Here is a 17,964-nt window from a genome sequence, read left to right on the forward strand (position 1 = left end):
TACGGTGACAGGTTTACAAGGTTTGAAAAAGCTCCATCTCGTTATATCAGCCACAATACAGACATAGCAGAGGGTCAAATTATCGCACGTTCATTCACGTTCACGCATCCGAGTTGAGCGGTACCCACTTTGCATAAAAAATAAGTTGGAAGAGTTTCTTTGATAAAGAGCATAAGCCTTTTTCTCTTCCTTTTTGGCAATAAGCTTTAATAAACCAATATTCTTCTTCAGCAGTCATATATGGAGTGCAGATTTCTATTCCAAGGCATGGGGTGATGCTTGCGCAGCTGCTGGGACAACTGGTCAGAAGAGATTATCCATTGGATGTACTGATTACCAGCCGCTCAACTTTTTGCTGGACGTCCATTGGATGTACTGACCACATACAAGATAAATGCCAGGCAAAAGAAAAAACAGAGGCCATTTTCAGGTACTGAGCATACAGTCTCTTTGAGAACATGTTCTAGTATAATAAAAAGTCATCACCAATGGTACTCACCTGCAAAAGACAAGCAGGAGTTTCAAGGCAGCCTCGTAAAAGGATATCAACATTCTCCAGCTCGCAGGGAGAGACAGGTGTAATCACATATAATCGATCTTTTGAAATATCTATTGCTCTTATTATCCCTGAAAGGTGTAATAACTCTTGAATTCAACTTAAAGAAAGTATAATTTAAACAGAAATTGCAGAATTCACATTTCAAAACCAATAAAAACTAACAATAGTAAGAAATAGTTAGAATGTAGAATTACTTACAAAAACGTTTTCTGTGCATATGAATACCATAGATTTCAATGAGATAAACCTAGTCTTTACCCATTTTTCCCTTTTTTTTTTTTTTTTCCTTTAGTCAAGCATATCATCTTGTTAAAATGGAAAGATTCTAGAGTTCTAAACTAATGAGATATCCATTATTTCATCCAAAACATTATGCCCAAATCATGGAAGTCAAAATTCCTTTAATAGTTCTAATTCTAAGGGTGTGTTTAGAAACACATCTAAAATGTGTATTGACTCGATATATATTTTAAATATGAACCGATGTTTGATAAATTTTTTTCAAATTCCATATGGTTAGAATGCTACTATGTCTTTTGTAAGTTGAAATTTTATTTATTTATTTTCAAAAATTATTTTACATTCATTTATATGATTATATTTATTTATTTATTATATATCTAAGCCATACGATTTTTTTAAAGATTACATACATACATTCATTTATTTACTTGAATGGTAAATTTATCACATAATATTTAATAAACTTTTGAAATATAATTTTATAAAAAAATACTTACGTCAGTGCAAATTTGAAATGCAGTCTTCATCTATTGCTTATCAAATATTTAAAGGATTACACAGTTAATGGGCAGCTAGGCATAATCAAGAATAATGCTACCTTAAGAATAGTTAGAAGATTGTAGTGAATTAATAATAATTACATTCTATACAGACATGCTCATAGGTCAGTCATGCAATTACAAAATTAGTGGATTCACAAAGTTTCAATTAATAACTAGAGATTATATTCCGAGAACTAAAATAAACCCAGCCTTCTATATGGTCAAGTATAAACATGATATGCATGCCATTCAGTCTTAAATGACTACAAATTAGGTGATTATAAATTTTCAAACCTTCAACTAAATGTTAGATAGGTAAATAGTTAGATAAATAGAAAATACATTTTTTGAACGTTATTGCTACCTAAAAATTTGAAATAAAAGTAGCGACAAACTTTAGCCAATTTAGGAGTTTTTATATGGATAATATACTTATAGTGAGATAATCACAAGTACCTGGCAATGGGCATACCACATAGCAATTAACAAATATAAACTATCCATAAAATAGAGATGCATAACATTACATACATATACAATGCTCCTGCATATCTGCATAGCAATCAGTAAATATATATTAAATGAATACAAATAACGAGATTATACACATACACATGCACTGCAAGCAAAAATCTCAAATGCATACATTTGCTTAAATGCATATATAATTTCAGTATTTTGATAGATCTAGGAGCCATATGCAGGTAAAACCAAGTAAGACACCTGACCTACATGAGACATTTTTCTGCATTGAGCACCCAAATTCAGTAAATTTAATGCAGGGGCCATTCTTCCTACCCGGATGAGCAATTTTACTCATATATGAAAGAACCAATATATGACTAAATAAAGAAAAAGAAGCATAGACATCAGCATCATCTTTCTATGACTACAAGTGCCTTTTGATAGTTGTGATGCTAAGTGTGATAAGACTTCAAAGTAGACTATAAAACAGTTACAAATCAGTGTTGAAGTTGTATTTGGTTCATGAATAGATAATTTCTTAAAAGGCCAACCCAGTTATTGGTCATATCAATGCATATAATGTTCACTCATCTTCTGAGACAACTGTAGAAACAAACGTATTACTTAGGTGTGAAATGGTCATAAGTAGAAAAAATAAGTGAACTTACCAAGTCCAACACACCAAGGTGTGCAATGCTCAGATGAGGGAGGCACACATGAACGAACTGCCAGACCAACAATGGTAGCATTCAAGCTGTGGTTCACTTCACTACTTGGAACCTAACATATAAACACTAAAGAGAATAAGGATAAATGAAGTGCTAAAAACAAAAGAAATGCATTTGTGTGGAGCTAAATATCATAGTTTTAAACTCTTAGCAATGTTTTCAAATTCGTATCATACCACCCGCTACCAAGCAGTATCCCGATAAGGGGCTGTACCGAGTGGTAATGGTTGAAATTTTGATGGTTACGAGCTGTAATAGTGCTTCAATGGTCAATTTGACCGTTGGAGCCTTCTCTCAAGGGTTTTTAAACTCTTTCCTCACCCCTATTTCACTCCATTTCATTCTCTTACTCTTTTGAACTCTCTCAAACTCTTTTTTTTTCACATTCTCTTTCTTATTCTCACATTTTTCACTCTTCTAAACTCAACAAAGCAACGATTTGTTAAAACTATATCAAATGTATATTTATTTCTAACTTAAAAACTCTATCCTAACTTTTTTTTTTTTTTCTATTTTTCAGATATTTTCAGAAGAATCGAAGGATTTAACATGTATCTTAGGCATACCGCTCAGTACACCAGTACGATACAATTTTAAAAACCTTGACTCTTAGTATGATATAAGATGTTGAGCATTTCTCAAGATATCAAGGATTGGTAAAAGTACCTACATATCCTCCGTATCACCTAGTTAACACTTGACAATGCATGTCCAGCATGAGCAACAACAAAGGTCTCCACAAAATAGTGAGACAGGAATGCCTTAAAGATTAAATTGCCTGAGTGAAGAATGTTGATAGTTAGTCGATTTCCTGAAATCTAATTTAGGTTTCCTGTTTCTTGAGGAACCTTTTGTATTTAACTTTATAACCTAATCTATGTTTCCCGTCACAAACTTTCCTTTTGCCTGGATGTAACTCTTTCATGGCTTTGAGCAGTAACATAGTTCAAATGGCAAACTCAGATGGTGCCAACTCTTTAAGGTAATTCATTTATTTTTACAGGACATCCTGGACTTGCCTGTAGTATGCAGGCAAATTGCTGGCCATAAGTTTACAGAAACTGACATATTTATTAAAACAAACTGTCCACTAAGCCAAAAACAGCTAGAATGCCCAATGCAAAAGACTAAGCAACATGGAAGTTTGGAAAATTAATGTACACAATCATACCTATGAAAGCAGGGAGCCTATATCCATGACGTGAATCCTGATAACCTAACGTGCAAAGAAGCAACCTTACTATGACAACAAGGATCACCCTCTTACTAAATTAAACACAGATACGTAGAGTATTTGTATGGGCTTCAAATTAACTTACTTTGCCAAACTGATGAGGGAGTAACAAAACATCAACTGGGATATTAATTGTCAAGATTTAAACAACGAGAATAATCATTGACTCAAAGTGAAGAAGCTTCTATTACTCATTGTAGAATCATGATAAGTTAATTATAAAACACCATTAGGTTTCATGTTGTATGTGGGCCAAGCTTAACCAAGACTTCAAGAAATTTAAGCAACTCCAAGAATAAAAACCATATTTACAATATGATCATTGAGATTATAGAACACTTAGTCATTCCTAACCTGCTGGTGGAGATGCTTCACTTTTATTCTTGAGAGAGGGACTTCATAAGGAGTAATAGAAGCCAAACAATCAGCAAGCTCCTTGTAAGTTGAGATGTCCAACTCTCTTGGCAGGCATTGTCTAAAATAAGCAACCAGTCGAAGATCTCGGATAATACAAGCATCGTTTTTTATTAGCACCCTGAAAATCAAAATACAGGAGAACATGAAAGACAATGGAGTGAAAAATGGTGATAGTCCACTGACTATATAATAGTGGACCCACTATATAATAATCCAAAACATTAAATTATTACAATGCCCTCATACACATTGTCCATGACAGTAACTTGCAAGTTGCAACTAAGATATGGATAACTCCATTTATAATCTTTTGAGGACGAATCTTGACACAAAGATAGGGTTCACTTTTTTGACTAAGGTTTAAGTCATAGGAATAATTTCTCTGTTTGACTGCATTTATTAGTTCATGCCGGGACTGCATTGGCTGGGCCTTGCACATTGATTCGCTCCTTTTATTTTCATCTAAATTATCTCTATTATCTATGAATATTTATGCAACAATTCTCTAGCAATAAAAATAAGGGGTCATTGTGTTCAGATATTTCCTATTATCTAGTCAATGTCCAGAATACTCTTCTACACTAATATGTTTCACCAACCACAACGAAGCATCAATAAATGGTGGACATGCCCAAATCTCTTAGGGCATACTTTATGCTTAATGATGTATTAATATGGTATTAACAGAAACACAAATTTTCAGAAGGGTACCACTGTAAACATTTAAGGACTGGATTATAATTTTTTAACCTATGTCTTGTCACAAACGGACGTCGCGCACCCGCAACAACTTCATTCAACGAACCGTTCTGTCACGAACTTAGCTAGAATTGCCTAAATCGTGAGGCACCCTTGCGACAAAGTCACAGACTTAGCTGAAGTTGCCTAAGTCGTGAAGCACCATTGCGTCAACTTCTCGGACTTAGCTAGGATTAACTAAGTCATGAGGCGTCCATGCGACATATGCGTCCGCAAAGGATCAACCTAATTACAACCTCGTATAAGTCCCAAAGGACCTGTAAAAGAAAAAAATGATTAGATTGAAAACGAGTGACGAACAAGTCCCGACGTCTCGCGAAGAAGGAAGCTTTACAAGCAATTCAACGAGCACCTTGAGTGCAAGAGCGAAAAAAGAGGAAGGAGAAAACAAAGACTTTAGAAGGTAGAATGAACAATTACAAGTCCACAAACAACTGCTCACCAGGTGTCGAGCATAAAGACAAGTTCCCGTCAAGTTAACATGCGAACTTATGAAGATTGTTCAACGCCCGACAATATATCGAAGCCCCAGCCAGCCCTGTGCCACCCGGGGGGTTCCAGGGTGTTGAGATGGCTGACATTACGTGTGCAACTGTGGTGTGCAAAAAACAAGCTCTGACACATGAAAACAGAGCCATTCTAGGGCAATTCATCTTAGCGCGGTGAGCAGTCGCACTGCAACACTATGAACTATCGTTGCTTACATTTTCCAAGCAAAAACACAAAACCAAGGCAAAACATGCTGCCATGTCTCTGTATAAGCATGCAAAAGCGACGAACGGTTCTTTGAACGAAGTTGTTGCTGGTGCACAACAACTGTTTGTGACATTCTCCTCCACTTAAACTGTCGACACCCATGTTGACGCTTGTTAGTAATTGTTGACGACAGCTTCTTTACGTCGTAAGGCATCTTTGGGCTCCTAACTAACTTCGGTTCGGGAAAGCTTTCGCCACTTCACTAGGTACTCGATTTGCTCAGCTCCATTGGGTAGCTTTATCTTGTGCTCCGCTAAAATTGTTTCAACTCGCTTCTCGTAGAAAGCTTTGGTGGGGGGTAATCGAGTTAGAACACTTCGGGAAGCATCTTGCGGATCAAAATGATAAGTTTTCAAGTTGCTAGCATGGAAAACATTATGAATTTTAAGCCATGCCAATAGCTACAACTTATAAGAGACGTTGCCTACCCTACTGATAATTGGGAAGGGCCCTTCAAACTTGCGCACCAATCCTTTATGTATTTTGTGCCTAAAGAATTGAAATGATGTTGGTTGGGGTTTCACCAACACCAAATCGCCGACTTTGAACTCTTGTGGTCGCCTTCCAAAGTCTACCCACTTATTCATCTTTTTGGTCGTCTTCTCCCAAGTAAACCCGCGTAATATCTGCATTTCGATGCCATTCTTTTGCAAAGTAATATATTGACGAACTACTCCCAATATACCCGATAGCGAAGGTGTGAGGAGTCGATGGCTGTTGTCTTGTAATGATCTCGAACGAGATTTTGTTGAACGCAGAGCTCTGCTGTAAGTTATAGGAGAATTGAGCTATGTCTAACTACTTCACCTAATCAAGTTGGTTGGCACTCACGTAATGCCAAAGATATTGCTCAAGGAGCGAGTTTATCATTTCAGTTTGGCCATCTGTCTGAAAATGGAGGCTTGTGGAGAAGTATAACTTAGAACCCAACAATTTCGGTCCAAAATTATCCCAGGAACCAAGTGTCTCGATCACTGATGATATTGTACGGGACTTCCTAATACTTCACCACATTCTTCATCATCAGCTTAGCCACCTCCTCTGCTGAACAGTGTAGAGGTGCAGCAATGAAAGTTGCATACTTTGAAAATCGATCGACCACCACAAGTATCAATCCGAGTCCCCCTATTGATGACAAGCTTGATATGAAGTCTAAAGAAATGCTCTCCCACAACCTTTCTGGTACGAGCAACGACTCCAAAAGTCTCACTGGCTTCCGCTGCTCCACCTTATCTTGTTGGCAAGTAAGGCACATTCGAACATATTCCTCCATATTAGTCCCCATCTTTGATCAGTAGAAGACCCTCTCCACGAGAGCCAATGTTCGAAGAATGCCCGGATGTCCTGCCCAAAGGGAATCGTGACACACTCAAAAGTTCGCGCCTTAAATTATCCACTCGAGGAATATAAACCCTATTTCTTTTGGTGTAGACAAGTCCCTCCTGGATCCAAAATCATCGTGTCTTGCCTTCTTTGATTAGTTACATCAGGGTTACTACTTGGGGATCACTGTATAGTGCATCCCTGATTTTGAAAGAAAGTTGAAGTATAGCTAACTTGCTTGGCCTCCGCCTTCCAACTACATGGCATTCACCTGCTCCACTTTCCGGCTCAACGCATCGACCACGACATTTGCTCGTCCGGGCTTGTACTTCATTGTTATATCAAATTCGACCAGAAAGTCTTGCCATCGTGCTTGCTTCGGGGAGAGTTTCTTTTGAGTTTGGAAGTAAAAGCGAAGCACAAATCGTAATCTAAGAAGGTAGTGCTGCCAAACTCGTAGATAATGGACCACCGTTGTCATCTCCTTCTTGTGCATTGGATACCGCCGCTCAGTCTTATTGAGCTTGCAGCTCTCGTAGGCCACCGGGTGACCCTTTTGCATGAGTATTCCCCCAATAGTGAAATCTGAAGCATCTGTATGGACTTCGAAATGCTCCCCATAGTTCAAAAATTTGAGCATCGATTCTTCCAACACAACAACCTTTAGATCTTGGAATGCAACTTCACATTTATCAAACCATCTCCAAGGCTACTCCTTCATCAGCAACTCCATCAAAGGAGTTGCACACTTCGAATACCCAACTATAAAGCGTCGATAGTAGTTGACAAAACCAAAGAAGGATCTCAATTCTAGCACCTTTTTTGGAGTTCACCATTCCGCAACAGCTTGCACCTTTAATATGTCCATTCGAATGGAATCGTCACTAATTCGATGCCCCAAGAATAAGATCTTCGTTTAAGCAAAATTGCACTTCTCCCTTTTCACGAACAAAATGTTCTCCTTGAGAACCTTGAAAATTATCCGAAGGTGCTCGACATGCTCCTCGAGCGTTTGGCTGTAGACGACGATATCGTCCAAGTAGACGACCACAAACTTATCCAGATACTCCTTCAATAGTTGGTTCATAAGAGTGCAAAACGTGACCGAAGCATTGGTTAAGCCGGAAGGCATCACCAAGAACTAAAATACTTCGTACCTAGTTACGCAAGTAGTCTTCGCTTCGTCACCTTCAACAATGTGCACCTGCCAGTACCCCAACCAAAGATCGAGTTTGGAGAAGTACTTTGCTTTGCCCAGTTGGTCGAACAAGTCCGCAATGAGCGAGATGAGATACTTATTCTTCACCGTCACCTTGTTGAGGGCTCGATAGTCAACGCATAGTCGAAAGCTTTCATCTTGTTTCTTTTGAAAGAGAACTGAAGCTCCGAATAGTGCTTTAAAACTGCGAATGAGACCACCACTTAGTTGTTCATCTAATTGCTTTCTGAGCTCTGCCAACTTTGGGAGGGACAAACGGTAGGATGGTCTCGTTGGAGGCTTCACTCCCGGCTTTAACTCGATATGATGATCCTGTTAGGACTCTAGCTAGGAGAGTCCTAATTGAGAGGGACATTCATGTAAAACCTACCTAAGCCGACCCCTATTAAAGAGGTGAAGAGACCGGCTAGGGTTAGGAGGTTGTTTCTTAGAGAAGAATTAGGAGTTATAAAGGAATAGGAGTCTTGAGTAAGAGTCCTATTAGGAGTTGGTTAGAAGTAGGAGTCCTATTAGGAGTTAGGGTTTAGAAGCCCTATAAATAGCCATGTATTTCCCCTCTTTTGATAAGCAATAGATGAATCTTTTCTGCAGCCTTTGAGCAGCAACTTGGAGGGAGGAACCCCTATAGAGTTCCAAGGAGGCCGATCCCCTAAAGAGATCAACCCCAAGTTTAGAATCTGCAAGGGTTCTAACAGATCCACCCCTCTACATGGTGGCAAAGTTTTTGGCAACACGAGTGGCATAACATCTGTGAACTCCTTCAGAACGTTCGCCACCACAACAGGTTCATGAATGACCTTCCTGTCGAGGAGCTCTAGCTTCACAGCAGCCACGAATGTTAATTCGCCTATTCGTACCCCTTTCTTCAATTGTAATGTCGATATTTGTTGAGGGTCCTTAGTTCCACTCCGAGAGACGAGAACCACACAGGGGTCATCGCCTCTGTTGGCCTCAACCTTATCAATATCATCCGTCAATCGATCGATTATGGCCTCAACCTTGTCGATTCGGGATTTAGCTTCTTGCGAGCTCTCTACCCCAAGAAACCTTCGTTGCCCTTGGTAAAGTTCCTCCAAGCTCGCTTCAAGAACATCTAGATGAGTTTCCACCGTTGTGAGTCTCTCCATATGGCTTTTTTTCCCGGTTGGCACTCTAGATTGCGCCTCCTCCGCTCGTGGAGAGTAGCCAATTTCTCGGTCATCAAGTTCCATACCACGATCCTCCAAAGTAGCTCCAACAACATGAGAGCGAGTTTGCACTTGTAGCTCACCTGCGGCTGCTTGGGGCAATGTTCCGGCTTGCCCCGTCTTGCTCGATTCACCACAATGCTTTGCCATGGCGAGATTGCGAAGTTTCTTTGTTGCTTGCTTGAATTGCTTACCTGCTCTGATACCACAATATCATGGACCTAGCTGGAATTGCCTAAGTCGTAAGACACCCTTGCGACAAAATCACAAACTTAGCTGAAGTTGCCTAAGTCGTGAAGTGTCATTGCACCAACTCCTCGGACTTAGCTAGGATTACCTAAGTCATGAGACGCCCTTGCGACATATGCGTCCACAAAAAGTCAACCTAGTTGCAACTTCGTACAGGTCCCAAAGGACCTGTAAAACAAAAAATTGATTAGATTGAAAACGAGCGATGAACAAGTCCCGACATCTCGCGAAAAGGGAAGCTTTATAAGCAATTCAACGAATACCTTGAGTGCAAGAGAAAAAGAAGAAAACAATGACTTTAGAAGGTAGAACGAACAGTTACAAGTCCACAAACAATTGCTCGCCAGGTGTCGAGCGCGAAGGCAAGTTCCCGTCAAGTTAATGAGCGAACTTGTGGAGATTATTCAACGTCCGACAATATACCGAAGCCCCATCCAGCCCTATGCCACCCGGGGGGTTCCAGGGTGCTGAGATGGCTAACGTTTCGCATGCAGTCATTGAACGAAGCTGTTGCGGGTGCGCGACAACTGTTCATGATAGTTCGTCATGTTTGCATGGTTGTACAGAGACATAAAAGTATGTTTTGCCTTGGTATTATGTATTTTTGCTTGAAAAATATAAGCATTGACAGTTCGCAACGCTACAGTATGTTGTTGCGGGTGTGCGATCGCTCGCCGCGCCAGGCCAAACTGCCCTAAAATAACTCTGTTTTCATATGCCATGACCTATTTTCTGTAGACCGTAGCCTCACGTGAAACGTCAACCATCTCAACACCCTGGAACCCCCCGGGTGGCACCAGGGAGGATGGGGCTTCGAGATAATGTCGAGCGTTGAACAATCTTCATAAGTTCGCACGTTAACTTGACAGGAACTGCCTTCGCGCCTGACACCCTGTGAGCGGTTGTTTGTGGACTTGCAACTGTTCGTTCTACCTTTTAAATTCCTTGTTTTCTCCTTCCTCTCTTGCACTCAAGATGCTCGCTAAATTACTTGTAAAACTTCCCTCTTCACGAGACGTCGAGACTTGTCCGTCGCTCATTTTCAATCTAATCAACTTTTTGTTTCACAGATCCTTCGGGACCTATACAAGGTTACAACTAGGCTGACCCTTTGCGGAGACATATGTCACGAGGGCACCTCATGATTTCGACAATCCCAATTAAGTCCGATGAGTTGGCGTATAGGTGTTTCACGACTTAGGCAACTCCAGCTAAGTCTGTGACTTTGCCGCAATGGTACCTCATGATTTAAGCAATTCTAACTAAGTCCATGACAATTTGGTAAGAAAAAGATATCAATGTAATTTGTCATGTCAGTTTAGCATTTATCACAATTAAACCTGGGTTAAATTACCAGCAATGATACTTTACAATAGGGGTTTTCTGAAGAATCTGAACAGAATCTAAATTTAGGAGGATATCATAATAATTTTATGTTTTCAACCTAGAGGCATCACTCATAATTTGGCAATCTCACTAGTGTTTATAAACAAAACTGTCAATCAACTAAATGCCAAAAGAACAAGCAAAAATTCACACGAAGGACTGTAAAACCAAATATATTCATCAACTTAAAATGAACAGAGAATGTCATTAAATGCTGTTCATTTTAGTTTCGTTGTAATTCTTAACACATTTCATTACATGCATTGAGCACTCTAATAGAACAAGCAGTGGTTCTATCATATTTTGTCCTTTTTCTTTAATTCTTTTTAAAAAAGCAGAGTTACCCCATTATGTGCTGTCTCCCAAACCTTCTTACGCTGTTCATTGACTATTGCTATAAAATACATGATTATCAAACTTGTAAATAAATAGGGGGATAACTCATGACTTGGTTTTGATTGAAGAAACCAATTAATAAGTTTTTCAATGTAAGCCACAGGAGTGTGGGGTATACTTGACTCCCATATCTTACTTTAGTTTAAGTTTTGCACCTCACAGAATATATCCAGTTACTCCTTTCTCCTACAGATTTTAAATTCAAACATGTAAAACAAAAATACCATAATTTACCAAAGATGCACCCTTAATTCTCTTGTAAACATATATACCATTATGATCTACACAATCAGCAAGGGATGAAGGATTTGCTCCTAATAATGAGGCACGAAAGAAACTTGGCTCTAAATAGTGGAAAACACATTTTTCGATAGCAGAGGCCTTTCAGAGTAGCTACCAATTGCTTATAGCACAAATAACAGACAAAGATCCACCACAAAACTATGGTTTAAAAAGAAATTGAAGATAGATGATCAAGAATTCAATAAAGATATTAGATTTAAAATACAGAATTGAAAAAGAGGAAGCAGTGAAAGATATTATTATTTCTTTTAGAACCTCACAGAGAAATAATTCAGTGACCCATTATTTCAACAAAGACCCCTTATGCACCAGCACCAATCACCAAATTGACCTCTCTTGTTACAAAATTTACATAAAACTTTACCGTCTTAAAAAAAGGAAACCATCTACCTAATCAAACAATTAAAGATCTAGTATCAAAACTATTCAGTTTCTGCTCCAATTTTTTGATGCTGTGAGAGTACAGCATGTGTGTAGAGAAGCTAACTTGGCTGCCAACTGGATAGACAACCACACCAGAACCTCTCAATCCACTTGTATGTGGAATTTCGATTTTCCTTTCAATCTCTGTAATTTAATCAGCTCTGATGCTACAGGGGAACCTTGTACTCATTTTGTTCGTCCTTAATTAGGTCTGTTTTTTTGGAGAAAAAAAAAACCACAGAATGTATCAGCAAGAAACATATGCAAAACTCAAAATGACCCAAATTCAAACTAGATTCAATAATATCTCAACACAGTGCATTTGTTTGTAGCAATAGTTCATTGTATAAAGACAAAAAATGTTTAAGAAGCCTATGAAATGAAAATATAACTGGCAGAGGATGCTGTTCTATTGTTAACAGCTATATGCTCATATTGCAAAATTTTTTTACTTTAAAAGTCACCGTGAAACATAGTCTCCCTATTCAGATCTTACAAAACAAAAGTGACCAAGATGTCAATTTATGTGACAGACAAGTAACAATTAACATACAATCGAGTAGAGGGTTCATATACTGTAGGAATTTCAATCAGATTAACTGAAGTCTTCTCATTTTCTTCTAGCCAGAAAAACCCAGTTGGAAGATTCTTACTCTCAACGGAGACACGCATCTGAACAACATGAGTTGGAGACATATACCGCAGCATGTCCACCAACAAATCATATCCAATACCTGGGACAGAGAAATGAAATTCAACATAAATTCCATATTTTCCAAATTCAAAAAGATGAACTGATTAACCAACAAGATCCCACAAAACTTCTTTCCAAGTTAGTGTTAGGCAAGATGGAAACAAGAAATATGTAGTGGACAGTATGAAAACACACCTTTAACCCATCCTGAAGTATTAATAACTAGAGGCAAGATTAAGTTCCCAGGTTCATCAAGCTCACCAGATTTATAGTGTTGGTTGTGAAAGTAATCATAGAGGTTGAGGATAAAATTCAAATAAACCTTTGGATCTCTCTGTGCAGTAACATGACCAAAAAAGAAGAACCTGAAAGCGACGAATACTTTAATGAGGTTCTCTAAATAAACCAAGACAATATCAGATGTTCTAGTAAGTGCACCACAATAACTATAGGATTGCACCAGAGCCATTTTATACATAAGATAAGCTAAAGATTGCTTCCACAACAACAACACATTCACCTTCGATGAATATGTACTTGATTACAACAACAACAACAAAGCCATAAGTCTCAATTATTTAGGATCGGCTACATACATCTTTTGCTACTATTGAGATATATAAAAAACCATATGTTTAGTTAAGTTCAAATACATATTTATAATTTCTATTAAAGTCCTTTTAGGTCTTCCTCTACCTCTTCTCGTACTATTAATTAATTATTTAATCTCTTCTGACTATCGCATCTGGATGTCTCCTCAACATATACCCATATCATCTTAATTGATTTTCTCTTATCTTATCCTCTATCAAAGCGATATTTAGTTGTTCATGAATAAAAATATTTCTTTTCCTATCTTTCCTAGTAACTCCATACATCAATTTCAACATTCTCATCTCGACAATACAATTTTTTTATTTTTTTTCTTAATTGCCCAACACTCAGATTCATAAAGTATTGTTAGTCTCACAACTATTTTATAAATTATTTTTTTAATATTAAAGGTATCTGATGACCACAGAAGACTCCTGACACCTCTTGCTATTTTAATCATCCCGTTTTTACTCTATTAATAATATCTTCACCAATCTCTTCTTATCAGCAAATAAAATACATCAGGGAGGTCTATTATGTAAGTAACTAGTAAGTTCATTCATTATCAGTGTAAAAAGATGGAGAGTTAATACGAATCCTTGATGTAATCCTATACTAATAGGAAACTCACTAAATATACTCTTTATAGTTTTAACACTAATAAATACATTATCATATATATCTTAAGCATATGATAATGTACCAAAGCTACTTTATGTTTATCATAACGAGGAAAGATATGCATACCAAATGTTCAGCATCCATAATTCGCAAAATAAAAAAAACATATATAATTATCATAATAAAAAAGCATATATAATAAAAAATAAAAAAAATGAACACAAAGTATTAAAGGGATAAACCTTGACCATGCTAATAGTGTTACCTAGATCAAGAAAAAAATAAAGCAAGATAAATACAATAAATAATGATCCAATGTCATGTTTAAACTCCTAACAAATATCCTTTTATCACTTGAAGCTATGTGACGATTTCATTTGATGCGTTGTAGCTGATAAAGGGAAGAATGTTCTACTATTTCCTACTAGCACATATATATTGACTTTATTGAATTTAAGAGAGTAAAAATATGAGAATAAGAGAGAGATGTAAGTGAGAATGAATTTTAGAGAGCTAAAGAGTTTGAGGAAGTGAAAGAAGTTCAAAAAGGAGGGAGGAAAGGAATTTAAAACACTTTGAATTAGTTCAAATGGTCAATTAGAGTTTAGGAGAGTTAAGAGTTTGAGAGAGTGAAAGGGGTTAAAAGAGAATGGAGGAAAGGGTTTAGAAACCCTTTGAATTGGTCCAAATAGTCGATTTGACTGTTTGAACCATCGATCAAAATTCAACTATTACCGATCAATACAAGTCGATAACGGTTGGATTTCAACTATTTCGCCTGGTACATACCCCATATCGAGCAATATAGGGTCTCCAATATATAATCGCTTAGTATAGAACAGTACATGTCACAGTCACTTGTTGGGCCAATATGTACCACCCGCACCGTACCATTTCGAGTGGTACGATGAACCCTACTTGAAATAAAGATGTTGAGCTCCCATTCTATAAAAGAACTTAGTATTCATAACAAGAAGTTAAAACAAATTAAAGCGATTAAATATATAAATATGTGTTGACTTGAACTTGTTAAACCAAATAAAGTCCAATTTGGAGTTTTTTTTTTAAAATCAGAATCAGTTTGCTTTTAAACAAGATTGTTTCCTGTTTTGGTCGACATCAGTTGATGAATTCTGGTATAAACGTAAACAAACAATTAAATGAGAAAAACTAATTGTGGAATTTTTTTTCCAAAACATGAAAATAGTTAAAAACAAACAGTAGTGAGATGGCTAACCAAATATTAATTCTTCAACAATCTTCCTACTTATATTATAAGTCAAAATCATATAAAATATTCCCATTGACTTGAACTTGTTGAAGATGACCATACAAATTAACTATGATTGCCGTTTTGGGTACCGGACCCATTTCGATGATCTAGTCGAACCAATATGTACCGATATATTGTGTGATAATACACTGGTATGCATCGTTCTTTTGGGAAGGAAGAAAAAGAGGGAGAAGACAAAGGGGTAGAGGAAGAACAAGAGGAGGAAGGAAGAAGAAGAGGTAGCAAAGGAAGAGGAGGAAGAAGGAAGAAGGGGAAGCGGTGGAATAGGAGGAAGAAGGAAGAAGATAAATCGGTGGAGGTGAAGGAGGAAGAAGGAAGAAGATAGTGTCGGCGGCACCTGGTCCATCAGAGGATAACCCGAGCTCCCGACAATCCAAGTGTTCTTGAGTATCCCGGTAGCTGCCCTCCTGTAAAGAGCCGATTCCTCAAGCACCTGGTCGTCATGCATCGAACCGGGCCACCCAATGCAAACGTCCGTGAACACCCCGTCAGGGTCGACCACCCCCTGGACGGTGATGGAATAAGAAGTTTTCTGATTGCGCTCCGTGTGCCGGCGGTTGAAGTAGGAGGCGACACTGACCTTGGGCGCGATGATGGGGATATGAGTGGTGTACATGGATCCGATGACATTGGGGATCCCGGATGGTGCCTCGAAGCGGGATTTTGCTTGGGTAGCGTCGTCGTCGTCGGGCCATTGGAGGAACCTTGGCATGAGTAGAGTCTTGATCGCGTTGCAGACCTCGAGGACAAGCTTGTGGCAGGTGGAAATGCCGAGCCCGAACCGTTTCGAGACGAGGCGGAGAGGTTCGCCGGTGGCCAACCGCCAGATGCACACAGCCACCCGCTGCCGGACGGGGATAGCGGCGCGGAGCGTCGTGTCCTCCTTCGCCACTGCCGACCCGAGCTTCTCGCAGATCATGTCAAACGTGGCACGGCCCATCCGGAACGCCAGCCGGAACTCGGCCTCGGGGAAGTCGGGATGGTTGCATCGGTCCCACCACGCTTGCGACCGATCCTTCACCCAGAGTCTCCGTTGCTGGTGGCCGCCTATGCCTCTGGCGGCGTCGGCCTCGCCCTCGCCCTCGGCTGAAGCGGAGGCCGCCGAAGCAGAGGCGGTGAGGCGGATGCGTTTGGAGCGAAGGGTGCCAGCGTCGTTTTCGAGGGCGGTGAGGCTTTCCTCGAGGCGGCAGTAATGGTCGAGTACAGCCTCGGCCTTTTGGTGGTGGTTCTCCTCGAGTGAGAGCTCCCAGTCGTCGTCAGACTCGCGCCGCTGGGACTCATGCTGCACGTCGATCGACGCAATGGAGGTCAGCAGATTGGCGATCTTCCTCCGTTTCCTCCTCCTCTCGTTTCCAGCGGTGGCTGCGCCGGTATCGCGTCTCCGGCGGCCCTTGGGCATGTCGGAGGACGACGGCGGGGGCGAAGGGGATGCGGTGGCGGAAGAGTCCTGGAAGAAGGAGATGTAGAACGAGAAGTCGTCGAGGACGGGCTGGATGGTGTCGGCGGCCGGGCAACTGTTCATATACGGAAAGTAGTTGTATCGGTCAATCGATAGATGACCGGGGCCGGTAGAAGAAAGGAGACAATGGAAGGTCCCGATGGGAAAAGAGGAAGCAATCGAGGCCGGAGGCGAAGACCGAGGATGAACGGTGGGTAGGAACAAGAACCGTGGGATTTATATGTGAGGGAGGGAGTTGCGGCGTGTGAACGCAGTACGGGGATTGGGGGCAGCTTTCCAAGGAAGACAGACCATGAAGGATCCCTGTGGAACGCGGTTCACGCGCTGGGAGAGCGGAGAAGGATAAGGTTGGCCGAGGTGGTTAGGTGTGGGTGGAAGTGTCTCTTGTGCCCGGGTACGATGCATTCGCGGGTGGAGAGGGTTAACGGCATGGAGCGCGCCGGCGCGTGTGACTTGGATTTGGGAGTGTTCCGGATCGGCGTTGATTGGTGGATCGAACAGAGGATCGATATCACACGGAAGGTGGTCGTCTCTTGTTGGGGGCAAAAGGGCAAAAAAGGTTGCCTTATTTGAAGGTAGAAACTTGACCTAAGTGATCCTCCTGAAAGTTTGTGAATTTAATTTATAGGAGGAGACGTCAACAGTGGTGGCAATCACCGTTGACCTACTTTTTTTAGTGTTTATTTTTATTATTTTTTTGGGGGCGAGGGGAGTTGGTTAATGGATGATGACGGTGAGAGCTAGTTTTCGTATTGGGTGAATTTTATACAATTAATTCCAATTAGCTTTTCAGGAAAGCTTTTCAACGCTGCTGCTGTATTCTGCTGTTCCACATATCAAAATGCTGTATGTGAAAGAAAGTCCGTCCTTCCCTCCTTCGCTTACGGCCGGACACATCAGATCTCTCTCTGAACTTTTCCCTGATATCTCATTCTACACGATAATCGTCTCGCTACCTCCCAGTCCCTGATCATGTGATCGGCGGGAGAAGATCCAGAGGCGGGATCCGATGGATAGAAAGGTGAGTTCCGTGGACTTCACATTTAATGGATGTTGTTTTTTTTTTTTTTTTTTTTGGGCTTACAGGGGCTGTACTCTATATTACACGACGAT

At 39.9% G+C, this 17,964-nt stretch overlaps 1 protein-coding gene across 3 annotated transcripts; it reads right to left on the reverse strand.

The window, feature by feature from the left end:
• Positions 1 to 361: 361 nt before the first annotated feature.
• On the reverse strand, positions 362 to 17,197 carry LOC135635748 (protein ALP1-like). 3 transcript variants are annotated; one of them, XM_065147048.1, is made up of 6 exons: positions 15,730 to 17,197; positions 12,743 to 12,923; positions 4,126 to 4,306; positions 3,709 to 3,753; positions 2,478 to 2,589; positions 362 to 499 (listed from the first exon to the last, which is right to left on the reverse strand). In XM_065147048.1, exons 1-2 carry the CDS (start codon positions 16,912 to 16,914, stop codon positions 12,810 to 12,812), a joined length of 1,299 nt encoding a protein of 432 aa, XP_065003120.1. In that variant the 5' UTR covers positions 16,915 to 17,197; the 3' UTR covers positions 362 to 499; positions 2,478 to 2,589; positions 3,709 to 3,753; positions 4,126 to 4,306; positions 12,743 to 12,809. The 3 variants fall into 3 exon arrangements, with proteins under 3 accessions (XP_065003120.1, XP_065003126.1, XP_065003131.1); XM_065147054.1 differs by lacking the exons at positions 362 to 499; positions 2,478 to 2,589; positions 3,709 to 3,753; positions 4,126 to 4,306 and adding an exon at positions 13,079 to 13,248 and having other exon boundaries at positions 12,787 to 12,923; XM_065147059.1 differs by lacking the exons at positions 362 to 499; positions 2,478 to 2,589; positions 3,709 to 3,753; positions 4,126 to 4,306 and adding an exon at positions 13,145 to 13,248 and having other exon boundaries at positions 12,808 to 12,923.
• Between the last annotated feature and the right edge of the window lie 767 nt (positions 17,198 to 17,964).

Source organism: Musa acuminata, chromosome BXJ1-3, assembly GCF_036884655.1.
Source record: "Musa acuminata AAA Group cultivar baxijiao chromosome BXJ1-3, Cavendish_Baxijiao_AAA, whole genome shotgun sequence".
Lineage (NCBI taxonomy): Eukaryota > Viridiplantae > Streptophyta > Magnoliopsida > Zingiberales > Musaceae > Musa > Musa acuminata.